The sequence below is a fragment of the Microcaecilia unicolor genome, chromosome 13 (genome assembly GCF_901765095.1).
Source record: "Microcaecilia unicolor chromosome 13, aMicUni1.1, whole genome shotgun sequence".
NCBI classification, from domain to species: domain Eukaryota; kingdom Metazoa; phylum Chordata; class Amphibia; order Gymnophiona; family Siphonopidae; genus Microcaecilia; species Microcaecilia unicolor.
In genome coordinates, this window is record NC_044043.1 from 101,372,172 (window position 1) to 101,390,340 (window position 18,169).

Consider the following 18,169-nt stretch of genomic DNA (forward strand, 5'->3'; position numbering starts at 1 on the left):
ATCTTCAATCACAATCCTTTTATTGGGTCATTATCTCCCATTTGGTCTTTGCTTTAGGTACCCCAGCTATATTTCCTCTCTTGAGAACTTCCTTTCCCATTCCACTACAACCCTCATGAGTCAACTGTGACCTCCACTGTCTTCTCTCCACAGATCTCTATCCTCCCCCTTTTTCTTCACCCACAGATCTCAAGCCTTTTTAACTTTTGGAAACCTTCACTTCATTTCATTCTCTTCCTTTTATAGACTTTCACCCCCTCATGCTTCTAGTTTTTTGTTCTTGGAACTGCTTTCCTTTTCATTTTCCCCTAGGGAACTAGAGGGACCTGCCACTCATTTGAAGCAGGAGAAGCTGCTGCCCCGTAGAGAATTATGGTGGTGGCAACAGCAGTGAGTGTTATTGGGGTCTGTGAGCAAGAATGAGCTCATGCTGTGCAGTGGTTTTGACCCATGACTCAAGTTTTTTTTTTTTTTTTTGAATGGAAGTCTACTCATGATAAGGGGCAATCCCCTTTACTGTCTGTGTTAAGAGACAAACCAGCTACTGTTAATTACAGCCCTTCTCTGATGATCCAGGCCAGGCTTTTCACTGAGAAGATTTGGTAGAGTTGCAGTGGGAAGTTTTGAAGCTGATTAGTGGCAACATGATATCAACTAGATGAAGGCTTCCCTAATTAGGTGGCAAGCTAGACAACTTCATTTTGTAACTGCCCAGATTTTATTTTTTTTTCAGGGGGGGGAGTACCAGATGTGGTTTGAGAAGCATAGATTCTTGCAGATGACAAACATCTGTTCCCAAAGTTCCCCAAGAGAAAGCTTAAATCTGTATTCTCGGAGAGATGAGGCAGCCTTATTGGCATTGCATAGGAAGAGAAGTGAAGTGAAGGGATTAGTCTTCCGCAGGGAAGTACTTGAAATTCATTTCTCCCTTCCTATTGCAACCACTGTTGAATTGGAATTTCTGGTAGGGATGCTGTATAAAAGTCAAGATTGCTCTGGCCAAAATAGAATGTATGATAACACTAACAAGCATACATCTTTGGTCAATTTTTTAATCATTGCCACTTTTTGTTCTGTTTTAGGGCTAACACATGTTGAAGCTACTGTGAATGCCCTTGTGGATATCATTCATGGCTACTGCACATGTGAACTAGACTGTATCAATATGGCTTCTAAGATCTATGTGCAAATGCTGCTATGTCTGGTATGTACTACTTTCTATGAAGAATCATGGTCCAGGAACTATGATTTTTCATGTAAGATGGAAGGAATTATAGGCGAATTCGGTCTTTTGTGTAGTCTGGAAAGAATTTCAGAGGATAAAGAAGAATGATATAGGTTTGTATTAGATGTGAAACCATGAAGGTAGGGGTTTAGGTTGCATATTAGAACTTTAAATTATTAGATGAAGGTAACATAGTAAATGATAGTACATAAAGACCTGTATGGTCCATCCAGTCTGCCCAACAAGATAAACTCAATTACATGGTATGTGATACTTTATATGTATACTCGAGTTTGCTTTGTCCTTGCCTTTCTCAGGGCACAGACCGTAGAAGTCTACCGAGCACTGTTCTTGTACTAAGTTCTGGAGCTAACGTTGAAGCCCCTTAAAATTTACACACTGTGTATTAGTGATGTAGCTTGGGTATGATAGCTTTTAATACTTTTTAGGAGAGCAGTCTGGTCTGTTGAGGCTAGTACAGAAGACTTGAAGGAGCTGAGGCAGACAGGTAAATCCACAGGTGGAACCAGGCTGTTGACACTGACATTTAAAAGTTGCTCTATCTCCTATTTAAGCTAGAACCTAAGGGGAAAGCTGACATCAGAGTAACCTGACATTGGAGTAACCTATCTTTGAAGGGTACTTTAGAAAAAAAGGGAAGTTCCTTGTCTGCTCGAGACCATTCCTGATTAGTGGGTGTATGCACTCCTACCAACAGAGGGGAGACTGAGAACTACTGACTAGCAACACTGTATAAACCACTGTGTAACCCTGACCCCTTCAGTATTTCTCAGTCTCCCAGCAGAGGTAGGTGCATTGTCCATGTAGCCCCAATTTGGTGTCTGGGGGTGCGCTGTGTTTGACCCCGTTCTGCAACTTTTATTTCTTTTCCTTGAACAGAAGGAAACAGCAGAGTAAAACTGATGAAAAAAAAGTGCCCAGCTGCAGGCTGTCTCAGGTGATTGAGCATTGGTAAGGCAATGGCACATCTTTACCAGCTGTCCCGAGTGGATCTGGAGGTCTTTAAGCTGCCCATGATGGATGTGTTGGTGATGACTGTCATCAAGAACACTGACGTTCCAGTGGAAGGTGGGACAGTGCTCAAGGACCCTCAGGATCGCTGGATGGAGACCCTGTTGAACCTTTCCTTGGAGGTCCCCCCACCTTAGCATTGCAGGTGGCCATTTGTGGGAGTTACTTAGCATGTGCCTGTTTTTGGTGGACCAAGCGTTTGCCTGATTTACCCGCTTCTGATTCAGCACAGTCTTCCTCCGAGGTCATCAGCTTGGAGACGGGCACAGCCTTTTTGGCATATACCTTATGTGATCTGGTTCGGGCCTTAGCTAAGAACCTCGCCTTGGTGGTCTCAGAGAGGCGTTTCTTCTGGCTTCGAAATTGGCCAGCGGATGTGGCTTCTAAGGTGCGGTTGACTCAGTTTCCGTTTAAGGGTAAGTTGCTTTTTGGAGAGGACTTGGAGAAATTGGTTAAGAAATTAAGGGACTCTAAGGTCTGAGGCTCCCGGAGGGTAGGATGCGTGCATCTGGTCATGTGTCAGGTTGGGGGCGTTTCTGCAAGCTTTAGTGGATCGACCGGGCAGAGGGGCTGGGCCTCTGCAGTCTAGGTTCTGGAATAGAGGGCCGTCCTTTCAGTCTTTTTAGTCCTTTTGCGACGGGGAGGGGTCAGCGGGCACTTCCTTCCCATGCTTCCCAGTGAGGATTTGCAGATCCATCTTCCAGTTATTCCCATTGGGTCCTTGACATTATCAGAGAAAGTTATTCTCTGGAATTTCGTCATCCTCTTTCTGACACTTTTCTTGTTTCCCCTTACATGTCTCCTGTTAAAGCAGGAACGGTGCATCAAACTCTCAACTGACAGTTGACCTTCCAGGCTGTGATTCCCATGCCTTTGGCAGAGCAAGGTTCTGGCAGGTATTCCATTTACTTTGTGGTACCAAAGACAAGAGGCTCTTTCTATTCTATTTTGGACCTGAAGCAGGTCAACAGAGCACTGAAAGTGTCATTCTTTTGTATGGAGACCCTTCGTTTGGTCATTGTGGCAGTCAGGGCAGGGACGTTTTAATGCCGCTGGATTTGTCTGAGGCGTACTTCCGTATTCCGATTCAGCCAGACCATCAGCTGTTGCTGTGCTTTGTGGTCCTCAGGGGCATTACCAGTTCTGGCGCTCCCTTTTGGCTTAGCTATGGCTCCGAGGACCTTTTTCAAGGTGATGGTCATGGTGGCAGCGTATCTCCGGAAGCAGGGTATTTTAGTGCATATTTACCTGGATGACTGGTTGATTTGGGCGAAGTCTGACTAGAAAATTCGGGCTGCCACATCCCAGGTGATACACCTTCTGCAGCATCTTGGCTGGGTGGTGAACATGGACAAGAGTTCTTTGCTGCCAAGACAAACCTTGGAGTACCTGGGGGTGCATTTCGACATGCGCCTCGGGAAGGCGGAGGGGAGAATTCGGAAGATTCAGGATCAGGTTCGTCACCTTCGTTCCTTCAGCTGTCCATCAGTTTGGTCGATTCTACAGGTGCTGGGGTCCATGGTGGCCTCCATAAATGTGGTTCCATGGGCGAAAGCCCACATGTAGCTCCTTCAGACAACCCTGTTAAGCATTGATCCCATCTCTTGCAAGATTTTCCTGCGGTGGCCAGTGCATCACAGCCTTCAGTGGTGGCTCGATTGGGCCAGTTTGACCCCTGGACCCTCTGCACTGGGTTCTGGTTATGACAGACACTAGCCCCTTCAACTGGGGAGCTCATTGTCAGGGTCTGGTGACCAAGGGGTGTTGGTCTGCGGAAGAGTCCCTCATATCTGCCAGTCTTCTGGAAACTCAAGGGATTTGGCGGTCGCTGCTGGATTTCAGTCATGGATACTTTGCTGAGCGGTCTGGGTGTTGGACGTGACGCCAGTTTCGTAGGTCAGTCGTCAATGGGGCACCAAGAGTCCTCAGCTGGCACAGGAATCAGAACTTCCTGTTGCTGTCTGCAGCACATGTAATGAGTGTAAGCAACCTCGAGGCAGATTATCTCAGCCGCCATCTGCTGGACCCAGGGGAATGGTCCCTCGGTCTGTCCATCTTTCGGTTTGTAGTCAGTCGTTGTGGCCTCCCGATAATGGATTTCATGGCCATGGCGGAGAATGCCAAGGCTCCTCGAATTTTCAGTCGTTGACAGGAGTCAATAGTGGAGTGTTGGCGCAGTCTTTGCCGCATCGCAGTCTGTTGTACATGTTTCCTCCATGGCCACTGGTGGGATGTGTTCTTCTGCGGATTCAGTCTCATGGCGGTCAAGTAATTCTAGTGGCTCCAGATTAGCTGAGGCGGTCGTGGTACATGGATCTCATGAGGTTGCAGGTGGACCTGCTTCTGCCAGTTCACATGCTGGACGTGGCTCGGTTCTTGCTTACGGCTTGGCTATTAAGCAGGCACAGTTGCTGGCCTATTCTTTCTGGGTCATTCATACCAGCTCAGTTTCAGGAAGTGGTCTACATCTTTGGCTTATGTTCGAGTCTGGCGTATTTTTGAAGCTAGGTGTTAGGAGAGAAGTGATCCCTCTTCGGGCCTCAGTGGTTCATATCCTGGATTTCCTACAATGTGGATTGGAGAAAGGGCTGTCTCTATCTTCTCTACACATGCAGATAGTGGCCCTTACCTGTTTTAGAGGTCCAAATCATTGGTGATCTTTTGCGCTCCATCCGGATGTTGCACATTTCTTGCAGCCTCCCTTGTGGCAGGTGGTTTGACCTTGGTGAAGACTCATTTTGAGCCTCTGAAACCTGCTTCATTTAAAGATCTTACTGTTAAAATTGTGTGTTTGTTGGCAATCACCATATCTGAGTTGCAGGTGCTTTCATGTTGGGAACCTTTCCTCTTTTTTGAGAGAAAGAGTCTTTGCGCACGGTTCCTTCCTCCCCAAGGTGACTTCCCCTTTTCATGTGAATCAGTCTATTTTCTTGCTGTCCTTTTCATGGGACAAGTCTCCTGAATCCCTTTCTTTGCTGGATGTCCGCAGGGCTCTGTGGTACTATTTTTGCTGTTTGGAGGAGAGGTGAGGCGGCGGCTAAAGCTTCAATTGCCCGTTGGGTCAAGGAGGCCATTTCTTCTGCATATTTGCTTAGATGTAGACCAGCTTCCAGCATTGAGGGCTCACTCCACGAAGGCTCAGGCCTCTTCTTGGGCTTGAGCATTCTCTTATTCTTCCAGAGGACATTGGCAGGGCGGTGACGTGCTCACCCTTTGTGAAGCATTACAGGCTGGATGTTCAGGCACAGCAGGTGACATCTTTTGTGTCTTCATTGTTAGCCTGGGGCTTGTTCCACCCACATTGAATACTGCTTTGGTATATCCCAATAGTCGGGAATGGTCTGGAGCAGACGATAAGGAAGGGAAAATTAGATTTTACCTGCTAATTTGCTTCCCTTGAGTCGCTCCTGACCATGGTTGCAACCCACCCAGATAGTGTCGGAGTTTCCGGGTGAGCGGTGTCGTGACTGGAGCTGCGCCTGGACCAGTTTCTGCTTGCATTCAATGATTCAGTGAAATGCGGTTGCACAGTAGCTTATACAGTGTTGGTAGTCAGTAGTTCTCAGCCTTCCTCTGCTGGTAGGAGTGCATATATCTGCTAGTCGGGAATAGTCTGGAGTGACTCAAGGAAAGCAAATTAGCAGGTAAAGTCTACCTTTTCCTTAGGGCATCCTGATAGGTTGCAATAAAGGCAAAAGAAGAAGCAAGGTGCCTTTAAAGGGAAGAGCAGATAAGTTGGAGACTGCAAATTATCCCTGTTGGCTGCTAAGCAAATTATAGGTAAAAATAAGAGCACATGTTGAAATGTGTGTATACAAATGCTGGAAGCCTAACAAATAAAATGGGAGCGTTAAAGTATTATAGCACTAAACAGAGTGGTAGATTCAGTAGCCATCCCAGAGACCTGGTGGAAGGAAGTTAACCAATGGAACTCTGTGAAAGCAGGGTATAAACTATATTGCATTGATAGGGTAGATTAGATTGGAGGGAGGGGTGGTGCTATAGGTTAAATATGGCATTGATTCAAACAGAATAACTATCCTGAAGGAAGCAAATTGCAATGTGAAATCTTTATGGATTGAAATTCCATATGTGTGGAATATATTGCCAGCCACCTAGCCAGGATAACAGATGACAGGAAGCCAACAAATTTTCATCACAATACTGATGGTTTAATTTATCATGATATTTTAGATGCAGGACTTGCTACAAGTGGTAAAGGTATTGGGCCATTTGACAATATGATAAAATTATAAATTTGAGTTAGAGTGAATACACTAAGGAAATCTTCTGCATTAGTATTTAACCTTCCAAAGGGCAGCTATGATGAAATGAGGAACATGATTTAAAAAAAAAAAAAAAAAGTTTAAAGGAGCTGCTGCAAAGGTTAGGAGTTTAATTTGGGCATGGCCGTTGTTTAAAAATAACATCTTAGAAGTCCAGACCAGATGCATGCCATGTATTAAAAATGGTGGACAAAAGACCAAATGACAGCTGTCATGGTTAAAATGTAGGGTGAAAGAGGCTATTAGAGCCAAAAAAAACATTTTTCAAAAAATGAAAAAAGGATCCAAATGAAGAAAACAGGAAGCAGCATAAGTACATGTCACTGGAGAAACTCGTCTAGGAGTTGATATTGGTACAGCAATGTCAGGTAGATGTCGGTAGGTTAGAAGAAATAGAGTAACCATGTTGCCATGCAGGTTGTACTTTGCCTACCTTTGTTCTGAGGACTAAAATGCCCACAGTCCCACCTAGTAACTCCCAAGTCATCGGTTTTGTTGCTGTTTAAAATTGTGTAATTTAATAACACTTTCAAAATTCCTTCTTGTACCTTTCTTAATGAACCAGATTGAAAAACAGGGACTGCTTTATCTAATTGAAAAGCCTGTCTTCCGTCTCTACCCAGCCTATGTAAGAAAAAACAGGAAATAGAATGGTTGAAACTACAAGTTAGAAAACTAACTTTTCAACAGGAACCATTAAAATTTAAATTTACAAAATGAAACCGTCTGACTTCAGCAGAATAATTACCATTATTTGCCTTTATATAACACAAGAATCCTAAGTGACTGCTTTTGTGTTTGCTTGTAAGGATCCAGCAGTGAGTTTTTCCTGTAAACAAGCTCTTATTCGCGTTTTGAGACCTAGAAATAAACGACGCCATGTGACTCTCCCTTCTTCTCCTCGCAGCAACACACCAATGGGTAAGAGGCATTCATGGAAAAATACATACATGTATACTTATGGTAACAGGCACCAGAAATGGTTGAATTAACACGTACTTGAAACTTTGGAGCAGTAACCTTAATCGTGCTAATTTTTTTTTATTTGCATGAAGCCTTTATTAACCATTAAAACAGAACAAGAAGCTCCTTTCACAAGGTACAGGTGCACTGTTTCATAATTTATACAATCAAACAAAAGACACTCTATGCACCCCCTTTCCACAATCGTGTGCTAATTTAACCACTGTTTTGTGGCTGGATATACCAGCGGTGGAATATTAATTTCTGGTGGGCATAAGTTTGAGGTGAAATCTTGAGATTATTTTGAATTGTACTTCTGAAGAGCAGTGGACTGTATTCACGAGTGTGAAATTAATTCTCCCCAGACAAACTGGTTAAGTCTGATAGTGTCAGCTCAGACCTGGTCTCCTAAACCCAGAAAACTCGTGATAGTCTGCAGAAATGTTTAACAAAAAAAAATATATATATATATTGTGAGGGACCTGATAGTATTGTTCCTTGGAAGACTGTTTTGTAAGCATCAGGTTTCCAAAACATCAGTTTGGGAAGCTCTTCAGTTCAGGGAGTGAGTGAGTCGCAACTTTAACAAAGCTTGAGTAAAACAGATTTACACTTCACTAACTTAATGGGGATCAAATCAGATGATGATGTGAGATCTTTTCTTTTGGCCCAGGTGACAAGGACGACGATGATGATGATGACGCTGATGATAAAATGCAGGGCTGCGGGATTCCGAATGGTGAGCATGTGCGACAAGAAAGTCAGGAACAGAATGAGGTGGATCATGGAGACTTTGAGATGGTGGTGAGTCTGGTGAGAAGAAAGATGATTACTTGTAGGTCCACTTTATTAATGCTGATGTTTTCAAAGAATCACATTGTGTTTATTCTCCGTTCAGTCAGAGTCCATGGTGCTGGAAACAGCAGAGAGTGTGAACAATGGCAACCCTTCCCCTCTGGAGGCACTGCTGGCTGGAGCTGAAGGCTTCCCACCCATGCTTGACATCCCTCCAGATGCAGATGATGAAACCATGGTAGAGTTAGCTATCGCTCTGAGTCTTCAGCAAGATCAACAAGGTATACATTTTTGGCAAAAAATGATGGATTTAGTGTTCGTTACAGACATGAGGTTATCACTCAGCAGATGTAATAAAGAATCCGCACAAAAGCAGAAGGTACCTCCAGTACACCAACAAGGACAAAAAAAAGAACAATAAAAAGGTGGTAACCAGTAAAGTTCCAAAATGGGGGTGTTTATTGGCATCAAATCAACTCAAATATATAAAAGTGACTCAACTGGTATACATCCCAAAGTACTGATAAAATTGAAAAGTGAACTTGCAGAGCTATTGTTAGTAATATGTAATTTATCTTTAAAATCAATCATGGTATTGGAAGATTGGAGGGTTGCCAATGTAATGCCGATTTTTAAAAAGAACTGCAGAGGTGATCCTGATGACTTTCATGCATATTTTCAAAGCACTTTGGGAGGCTAAGTTCCATAGGTTTCTATGGAACTTTGGGAGGCTAAGTGCTTTGAAAATGAGCTTGTCTGGCAGGCAAAATATTAGACACTATTGTAAAGGATAAAATTAAAGAGCATATACATAAGGTTAGATTGAGACAAAGTCAACATGGATTTAGTCAAGGGAAATCTTGTCTCGCCAATCTACTGCATTTCTTTGAAGGTATGACTAAACATGGATAAAAGTGAACAGGTCGATATTGTGTATCTGGATTTTCAAAAGGCATTTGACTAAGTGCTAGGAAATTAGAAAGTCATGGGATAGGATGTAATATCTTTTTGTGGATTAAGAACTGGTTAAAAGTTAGAAAACAGAGAGTAGGGTTAAATGAAAGGGTGGTGAATGCGTGGAGGTGGTGGGGACAAAGACTCTCTGAATTCAAGAAAGCTTGGGACCAGTATGTAGGATCTCTAAGGGAAAGGAAGGGATAGTAGATGGTATGAATGGGTAGACTGCATAGGCTATATGTTCTTGATCTGTCTTCATTTTCTAGTTTCTGTGGTTGCAATGACCCCATCTTTGGAAGTATTGAGAGACCCTTTTTTCAAAGAGCTAGGCGGACATGGTTATAGCTGAGATATGTGGAATGTTTAGGAACACTTAGTACTTTGAGGCACCATTGAGAGCCTTGGCTGTGGTGTTTTGAAGCGTGCAGGATTTCACATGGATTTCATTGTACTGTGTACAATTCTGGTTACCACATCTCAAAAAAGATATAGTAGACCAACTGTAGGTAATTGGGCTGAGAAATTTAAAACCATTATAGAGTTGGAAAAATTGACTGATAAGTGTAAGGGGAGATATAATCCAGAGGCACCTGAATGGACTCATCTAACAGATATTGAGGGGGGTTTAGGGGGGTTTGGGCTGTTGGGGGAATCAGTTGTTGAGGGGTTAGTGGGGGGAGAGGGGGGAAGGGTGGGGGAATAGGGGGGATAAAAGGGTTATAAGCATAATGTTAAAAAAAATTAAATTGTTGCATTGTCATGTGCTGGAGCCAATGGCTCGTTGTTATGTTTGAGATGTTATTTCAATAAAAATTCAAAGTTAAAAAAAAAAAGATATAGTAAAATTAGAAGAGAGAAGGGCAATCAAAATGATAAAAGAACTGAATGATTCCCCTTTGAGAAAAGGGTAAAGAGAGGAGAGTGGCTGCGTGGAGATATGACATGGATGTACATAATAATGGCAGTTTACGCTTTCAAAATGTACAAAGACTAAGAGGCAAGTAGTAAGTGTACAGTCATTCTATGATATGAGTTCTCTTATGGAAACCTACTGTATTATGTTTTTTGTATATCTAGTTTTATCTAAATTTCTTTGCAATACACATTTGAAAAGTTTTGGAATTATTCAGTGTATTATATACTGCATACTCTCCTGATTGCTTTGTTTTTGTTAATGTGCTAGAGATAATGTCTCCTGCCTTCTTGGGAAAAACTCTTCTGTCTCAGTCATGTAACTTAAGTGACTGGTCTATTATATTCCCCACGTGCTGGTACCCAATGGCCCTGACTGGAATTTGAGAAAATCTTTATTACACATTTTAATGCCTTGCCTTTCTGTGAGCACCGACCCCGTATCAGATAATTTCTCCTATCAATGCACCAAAATTTGGAATTCTCTTCCTAAATCCATCAAGTTTACAGATGATTGCCTAACTTTTAGAAGTCTTCTAAAAACACATTTCTTCAGTCTGGCCTTTCTGAACTCTATTTGAACTTTACCCACAGCCTTTTCTTAATCTCGTTTCCCATCTAGTCCTGCCTAATTATGCTTTCACCTATCCACCCTTACTTATTTGTTTGTCCTTCAGATAGTCTAAATCCCTGGTTACTTACTGCACAGGTATTAATTTGCTTCTTGAAGTTATTGTACTTTGTGTTATATTCTGTACGTTGTTTTGTTTTATTCAATTATTGTTTGTTTGTAAGCCACATTGAACTTGAGTCTGTTTTGGGCTAATGTGGGGTATAAATGTCATGAATAAGTAAATAAAACAGGGGAAGAAGAAAAAGCTGTACATATGGGTCTGAAATCCACAGCAGCTTGCATGCTTGAGAAATCACCATGTCATTTGTGTCATAGGGTTATTTGGAAAGCCACGGCCCTATGTAAGTAGGTACTATGTCCTTAGCTGTCCCTTTGAAACCCGGTGCAAAAGTTACTCATGGACCCTGTTTATTTCCTTCTTGTGACAGTGTCCTCTGCAGAATTTTGTCACATACAAAAGGTTCATGCTGACATTTTCACTGGTTCATGCACGCAGTCCTGCTGATGTACAGGTGACTTAGGAGTCTTTGTACAGAAAAATACACCTGATTCTGTTACTATTGTGTGTGTTACTGAAATGGATGGGTTTACAGAGCCTGAGCAGGAGATCTGATTCTGTTCCTCACAGGAAGCAGCAGCAGTGCTTTGGGACTGCAGAGTCTGGGACTTTCAGGTCAGGCCCCCAGTAGTTCTTCCCTGGATGCAGGAACTTTATCTGATACCACCGCATCAGGTAACTGGACCTAATAAGACTAAATCTCATGATTTCTGTAATCTGTCTGTCTGCTGTTTCTGCCTTTGAAATGGTAATTGAAAGAAAAAGCAAAATATCAGTGTTTTTATCGATATTGAAATGAAAATGTCAGCAGGGACTGTCATGCGTATTTGTGTACGTCGCTGTGTACTTCTAATAGCCCTATAGAAATGATTAGTAGTAGTTGAGAAGGGACTGTCTCTTACATGTTTGGTGTACAGTGCTGTGTATGTCTAGTCAAACTTACAACAAACCAAAGATCTTAATTGCTGATAAATAGGCTAATAGCATCAATCGTACAAACTCTTTTCACATTACAAGCCTTTTAATTATTTGAAAGAGAGCCCTCAGAGAAAACCACTATCAAGGCAATATCACTGGTTTTTGCCCGGGGGCATAGCACATCTTTCATAGGGCTCTTATTTGTGAAAATAAGTGCTATTACCAAACACTAAAGTGCTCAAAGTAAACTTGCTCACAAAAATAATCGTGACTTATCTTTAGACGATATTGTTGATTACATTTTTCTTTTTTTTTTCTTTTTCCTGAACGCAAACACAGAAAACATGGTATCACTCGTAGGGTTGTTTTACTGATGCAAAAAGAGAGAAAGTGGAATCCTGGTTTTCTTTTGAAAGAGTAACACTAAATTTCCATACCGTCCCTCTAGAGCATCGCAGATGGGTTAAGCAGTCCTATCAGCAGGTGGAGACTGAGAACCACTGACTTTTCAGTATAGGTATAAGTGAGCTGTGCAGTCCCCTGAAAATCAGTCTCAGCAGATGGTAGCCGTGGTAAGCCTGTTTGGTGTTTTGGTCCCGGGGAGGGGGGTTGTTTTCCCTTTCTGGGACTTTTATGCCTTTATGAGCCTCTGAGGAGATAAAAGAACTATTATTCCACAATAAAGTTGATCCCAACTCCCTTCCACTCTCTGTTGCTGGATTGGGGTTGAGGCCTGTGGAGGTATCTGTGTGCCCTGGGGGTGTCACACTCGGGTGGCTGAGTCCCCCCTCCCCCTCTGTTGTTCTTCTCTACCTAGCGGTGGACAAGCAGTTTTGAGTGCCTAAGGTGTCTGCCTTTGGCCTTCGGCCATGCTTGTTGGAGTTCATTTCCACAACTTGATGGGGAAAAAAAAATGAAAAAATCGGCAGAGACCCGCTAGTGTGAACCGGGCAGGGAGTCTGTCTCCTTCCTTTCCCAGGGCTGTTTCAGTTTTGCATTGCATGGGTGTCCCAGTGGCGGTTTGGCCTCGTGCTCTGCGGGTGTTGCTGAGGGTGCCGTGTGTTCACAGCACCTGAAGTGCTGCGCGGTCTGTCACGTTCAGCCTGTGCCGGCACAGACTTGGAGCTGGCAGCAGAGTTACAGCCAGGTTCTTCTGGTGCAGTTGCAGCTACGTCAGGAGCGCTGGGGGAGCACTTGAGGGCAGCGGCTGTGCTGGTTCTGATTTCGGCAGGGACCGCCACCATTTTCCCATCTGCTTCAGCTCCTGATCTGCCTCTGCGGTTGTTGCTCATGGCTTCTTTGGTTCCTGGTCTGAAGTCTGCTATGGTCCCTCAGGCTTCTGGGGTGGATTTCCACCCGGACTTTGTGTTGGCCATGTCCAAGGCCTTTTGCCTGTGTCGAGAGGATGGCCAGTCTCTGCAGGGTCCTCAGCTGCCGTCCCAGGTGACCTGTTCCTCCCCTCCCTCTTCCTCTCCCAGATCATTGAAGTGTCCTTTAGTAGACAGCATGGTGAGTTTGGCCATGTTCTGTTCCGGCATTTGCTTCCCCTTCCCTCATGTGAGTGCCCTCTTTCAAGCATGAGAAGAGTTAGTCTTCCTTTTTCATGTAGAAGACTTGATTGTCAGCATAGGTCAAAATCTCCCAGAGTCCCCCGCTCCTTTGGCTATGGTAAGGCGTATTTTATCATTTACACTATTCAATACTAATACCAATACTCCCAACAATTTTATCCTAGAAAACATGTTCAACTATTTTTGAGATCACAAATCCAGCGTCAGCCACTGCAGCCATATGTTAAGAAGCAAAGACTAAGGGTGAAAACTGCAAGCACTTCATCTGCCCAAATCCTCTCCAGCTTTTTGACTTTCTCCCTGTGAGTGGCAGGGTCCTACACTTTTTCAACCAGTGGCAAGTCATCACATCAGATCGCTGTGTACTTCAAATCATTTCTCAAGGCTACAAGTTAAATTTCCTCAAACCACTGCCACATGAATTTCTTTTGAGCAATCTACTACTTCCTGCAGACATCAATATTTTAGCAAAAGAGATCATTTCACTGATACAACATCATCAAGGCTTCTATTCAAGGTTTTTCCTCATCTCCAAAAGATCAGGAAGCTTATGTCCAATTCTGCTCCTTCGGGATCTAAACCATTATATCAAAAAGGAAAAGTTCAAGGTGAACTCTCTAGCTGTAATACTTCCTCTCCTGGTTGCCATCGTTACTTCAAGACAGATAAGTGAACTACAAGCCTTAATTCATTACCCTCCATACACCCAGTTTTTTCATAATAGAATGCTCCTCCTTATTCATCCTGGGTTTCTACCCAAAGTAGTGTCAGATTTTCATCTAAACCAATGTTTCTTCCTGCAGTTTTCCCTCCACCTCATTCTTCGTAGGCTGAGACTGCCCTTCACACTCTGAAGTGTTTACTACCTCCATTGCACAAAGGACTTTAGAATGTCTACCCCACTGGTTGTGTCATAATGCCAATAACCAAGGTTCATCTGTGTCCAAAGGAAACTTGGCATGTTGGATTTCTTACTGCATTTCCCTTTGACATTCACTTCAAGGCACAGAACGTCTAGGATGCAAAGGTCCACACAAGCTTTGTGCAGAGGCTTTCTTGGTACCTAGCATACAAACAGCTTCCATTACAGACAGAACAGCTACTTGATGAAAGTGTGAAGAATATCCCAAGTATTTTAAACAAGTCTTCTGCTCAGGATTTGGCTTTTGGTTAAGTGGTTCGCCACAATCTCTTTGCATACTAACTATTGGCCATTCTTTCCATCTTTCTTCCAGCTCTTTCTCTGGATCACTTGGGCAGAAGATTATTTGTGGCCCTTAGCTAGGGACTCGCCTGGAATGTGCATGTATTTCCCGTTGTCTGCAGAGAAAGCAAAATTGCTTACTTGTAACAGGATTACTCCATAGACAGCAGGGGAATTTAGCCACATTCACCCTCCCTCCATTCCCTCATAAAAGAAAAAAAATGAGAATACTTCATTTTAGCTTAGATAATAGACTGAGGGAACTCAGAGTGAGGTGGTGTGGGAACTCCCATGCATGCTCAAAGACATACATTAAAACCTGTGAGCTACTGGGAGGAATCTGGCACACAGGGATAATGTCACCTGGAGTGTGGCTGCATGTCCCTGCTCTCTGCAGAAAACCCTGGTTACAGGTAAGCAGCTTTACTTTCAGAGCCAGCAGCACTGGGAGCTTACAGGAGGAAGAATGGTTTAGAGCAAGGGTCAGGTCAGGATTTCCACAATGAATATGCATGAGATCTATTTGCATACAACAGAGACAGTGCATCAAATAGATCTCTTGCATATTCATTGGAGGAAATCCTGAAAACTCAACTGGGTTATAGCCCTCAAGGTCCAAGGTTTTTAAATTCTGCATCTCCCAGTGACCCTCTTTATGACCTTAGCAAGTCACTTTTTGGGTTAGCATTTAGCTCACATCTTTACCCATTGCCTCGCATGTTGACCTGAAATGGTAACCTCTTTGTAGCAGGAACTTATATATGAATACCTGGACCAGTTTAACCACTAAGTGGTCACCTAGGCTGGCAGCTTCTTGTAAGTGCATTCAGGACAAACCAATATGTCCTGACAGTCTTGCAAAAGCAAAGAGCCATCAGAATATATTTTTACTTGCAGGGAAGGTGGGCAGTTTTCAAATAGCCTGTTGTCCTTAAAAAAATGATTTGGGGAAATTGTCCTTATTTTGCAAATATATTTAAAACAAAATGTTATTGTCAATTTGGCATAGAATTGTTAGGGTTGTTATGATTGAGATTAATTATCAAAATCTTGGGGGAGAAAGGCTAGGGACTTGACAGTTAATTTTTAGGGGGAGGGGTGAGTTAAATCTTAACCCTTGCTCAGTACGCCATTGTACAGTGCTGTGTGAATGCAGCAACTCTATAATAATTGTTCTATGTTGAAACTGAAGGTGATTGAGAAGTTGGCAAATGACTAGTTAGATTTGAATAATGATGGTGTTTTTACCTGTAACAGCCCTCGTTACTTTCTTAGCTCCAGCATCCGATGATGAGGGGAGCACAGCAGCAACAGATGGGTCTACCCTCCGAACATCACCAGCAGACCATGGTGGCAGTGTGGGCTCGGAAAGTGGAGGTAGTGCTGTGGATTCAGTGGCTGGAGAACACAATGGTAACACTTTTTATAGTTACTTTTACAAAGTATTTGTGCTGTTTGTAGGTTGTAAGATGTCTAACTGGATCAGGAAAAGTGATGATAAAGTTTTTTCCCAGTACTAGAACTCAACACTACTGAAAGCATATTACTACTACTACTACTTAACATTTCTAAAGCGCTACTAGGGTTACACAGCGCTGTACAATTTAACATAGAGGGACGGTCCCTGCTCAAGGAGCTTACAATTCCAGAACTTGTGGGATACCCGTGCTCATCAACCAGCAGGTGGAGATACAGAAGTGAAAACTGAGCTGAGACATATCTCTCTTGGCATCCAGTCCAGCTTCTCAGTATTTTCTATCTCCAGCAGGTTTATAGACACACTTTTCAGTCTCTGGTTTAGAGTGATTTGCTTCTGGTCCAGTTTATTTTATTTATTTTTAAAATTTCTAACCCGCTTACAACCTAAACAACTACCATAAAAACATACATATTAAAAACCAAGACAGAAACATCAGACAAAAATTACTGCCATACACATTTTCCATCCCAGTTTTGCCATATTCTCCATTAATACAGTCCCTCGCAAGCAAGAAAGACCTGCACAAAAAACTGGTCCCCAGTTGAGCTTTGCGGTTTGCTTGAGTTTGCAGAGTCATACCTGGCCATCTGTGGTGCCCCACAAATGTACTTCTTCCCTCCCTTCACCTCTCCTTGTGGAGCTCTCTCTTGTCTATATCTACCACGCTGTTCGAATAGGGCGATGCACAAATGAGCCAATCATTGCGATACAGGTGAACTATTTTTATTTTATTTGCTAGCCCATATTTTCCCACCTCTTTGCAGGCTCAATGTGGCCTACAATATGCTTTAATGGTGGACACCATTTCCGGAATGAGAATTACAGAATGTTGTTGTATTTCAAGAACAGAAAATGTAATACAACTTAAAGAAAATAGATATACAATTCGTTTCAGTTATTTAAGAACAAGGGTGGTGTGTAAAGTTCAATAATGACAGTGTGATAAAGAAACCAATAAAAAGAGTTCAATGTTAACTTATTTCAGTTCATTTGAGAAGGATCCTTATGATAAGTGTCCTTGAACAGTTTAGTCTTTAGTAGTTTCCGGAAGGCTGCCAAATCATGCGTTGTTTTTATGGCCTTTGGTAATGTATTCCGTAGTTACGTGCAGATGTAGGAGAAACTTGATGCATATATAGATTTATATTGAAGTCCTTTGCAGTTGGGGTAGTGGAGATTCAAGAATGTGCGTGATGCTCTTTTTGTATTCCTTGCTGGTAGGTCTATAAGGTCTAACATATATAACGGGGCCTCACCATAAATAATTTTATGAACCAGGGTACAGGTCTTGAATGTAATTTGATCTTTTAGTGGGAGCCAATGTAGTTTTTTTCTGAGGGGTTTGGCTCTTTCATATTTCGCTTTTCCAAGTACAAGTCTGACTGCAGTGTTTTGGGTTGTTTGAAGTTTCTTAATAATTTGTGCTTTGCATCCAGCATAAATGGAATTGCAGTAGTCCAAATGACTTAACACCATTGATTGCACCAGATTACGGAATACCTCCCTTGGGTATCCAAGGCAGGTCTCTAACTAGTCATCCGGATGTGGTGCGTTTTTTGAGGGGAGTTAACCTTCGCCCCCCCTTCGCAATGTTCTTTTCCTCGTTGGGATCTGAATTTGGTACTTAAAAGTTCTTACTAAGCCTCCCTTCGAGCCTTTGTCATCCTGTATTCTGAAGGACTTGACTCTGAAGACAGTATTTCTGGTGGCCGTTGCTTCAGCTAGACGAGTTTCGGAGTTGCAGGCGTCGTCGTGTAGATCGCTGTTCTTGGAGTTCTGTTCCGATCGTGTAGTGTTGCGGCCAGTTCCTTCTTTTCTCCCCAAGGTAGTAACTCAGTTTCATGTTTCTCAGCCGGTAGTATTGCCTGTGTTAGGTTCTTTCTCCGGCTCAGAAGAGCAGCGGCATTTGAAGTGTTTGGATGTCAAACGGGTGTTGAAAGTCTATATTAAGTCTACAGATGACTTCCGGCGTTCTGATCGTTTGTTTGTTCTGATTGGCGGTCCGCGTAAGGGGTGCATGGCCTCTAAGCCCACTGTTTGTCGATGGCTTAAAGAGATGATTGCTTCAGCTTATCTTCTATCGGGGAAACCTGTTCCAGAGCATGTTAAGGCTCAGTCTACAAGAGGTCAGTCA

General features: G+C 42.9%; 1 protein-coding gene across 4 annotated transcripts in view; it reads left to right on the forward strand.

Annotated features, from left to right (window-relative positions):
- Positions 1 to 18,169, forward strand: part of UBR4 (ubiquitin protein ligase E3 component n-recognin 4) — a 314,627-nt gene that overhangs the window by 176,799 nt on the left and 119,659 nt on the right. For 2 of the 4 annotated variants that reach the window (XM_030185684.1, XM_030185685.1), the window contains 6 exons: positions 1,083 to 1,204; positions 7,353 to 7,464; positions 8,180 to 8,319; positions 8,405 to 8,582; positions 11,433 to 11,537; positions 15,813 to 15,968. In XM_030185684.1, coding sequence (XP_030041544.1) covers positions 1,083 to 1,204; positions 7,353 to 7,464; positions 8,180 to 8,319; positions 8,405 to 8,582; positions 11,433 to 11,537; positions 15,813 to 15,968 — 813 coding nt within the window. The remainder of the gene's footprint in view (positions 1 to 1,082; positions 1,205 to 7,352; positions 7,465 to 8,179; positions 8,320 to 8,404; positions 8,583 to 11,432; positions 11,538 to 15,812; positions 15,969 to 18,169) is intronic. The other 2 variants (XM_030185686.1, XM_030185688.1) reach the window with 2 other exon arrangements.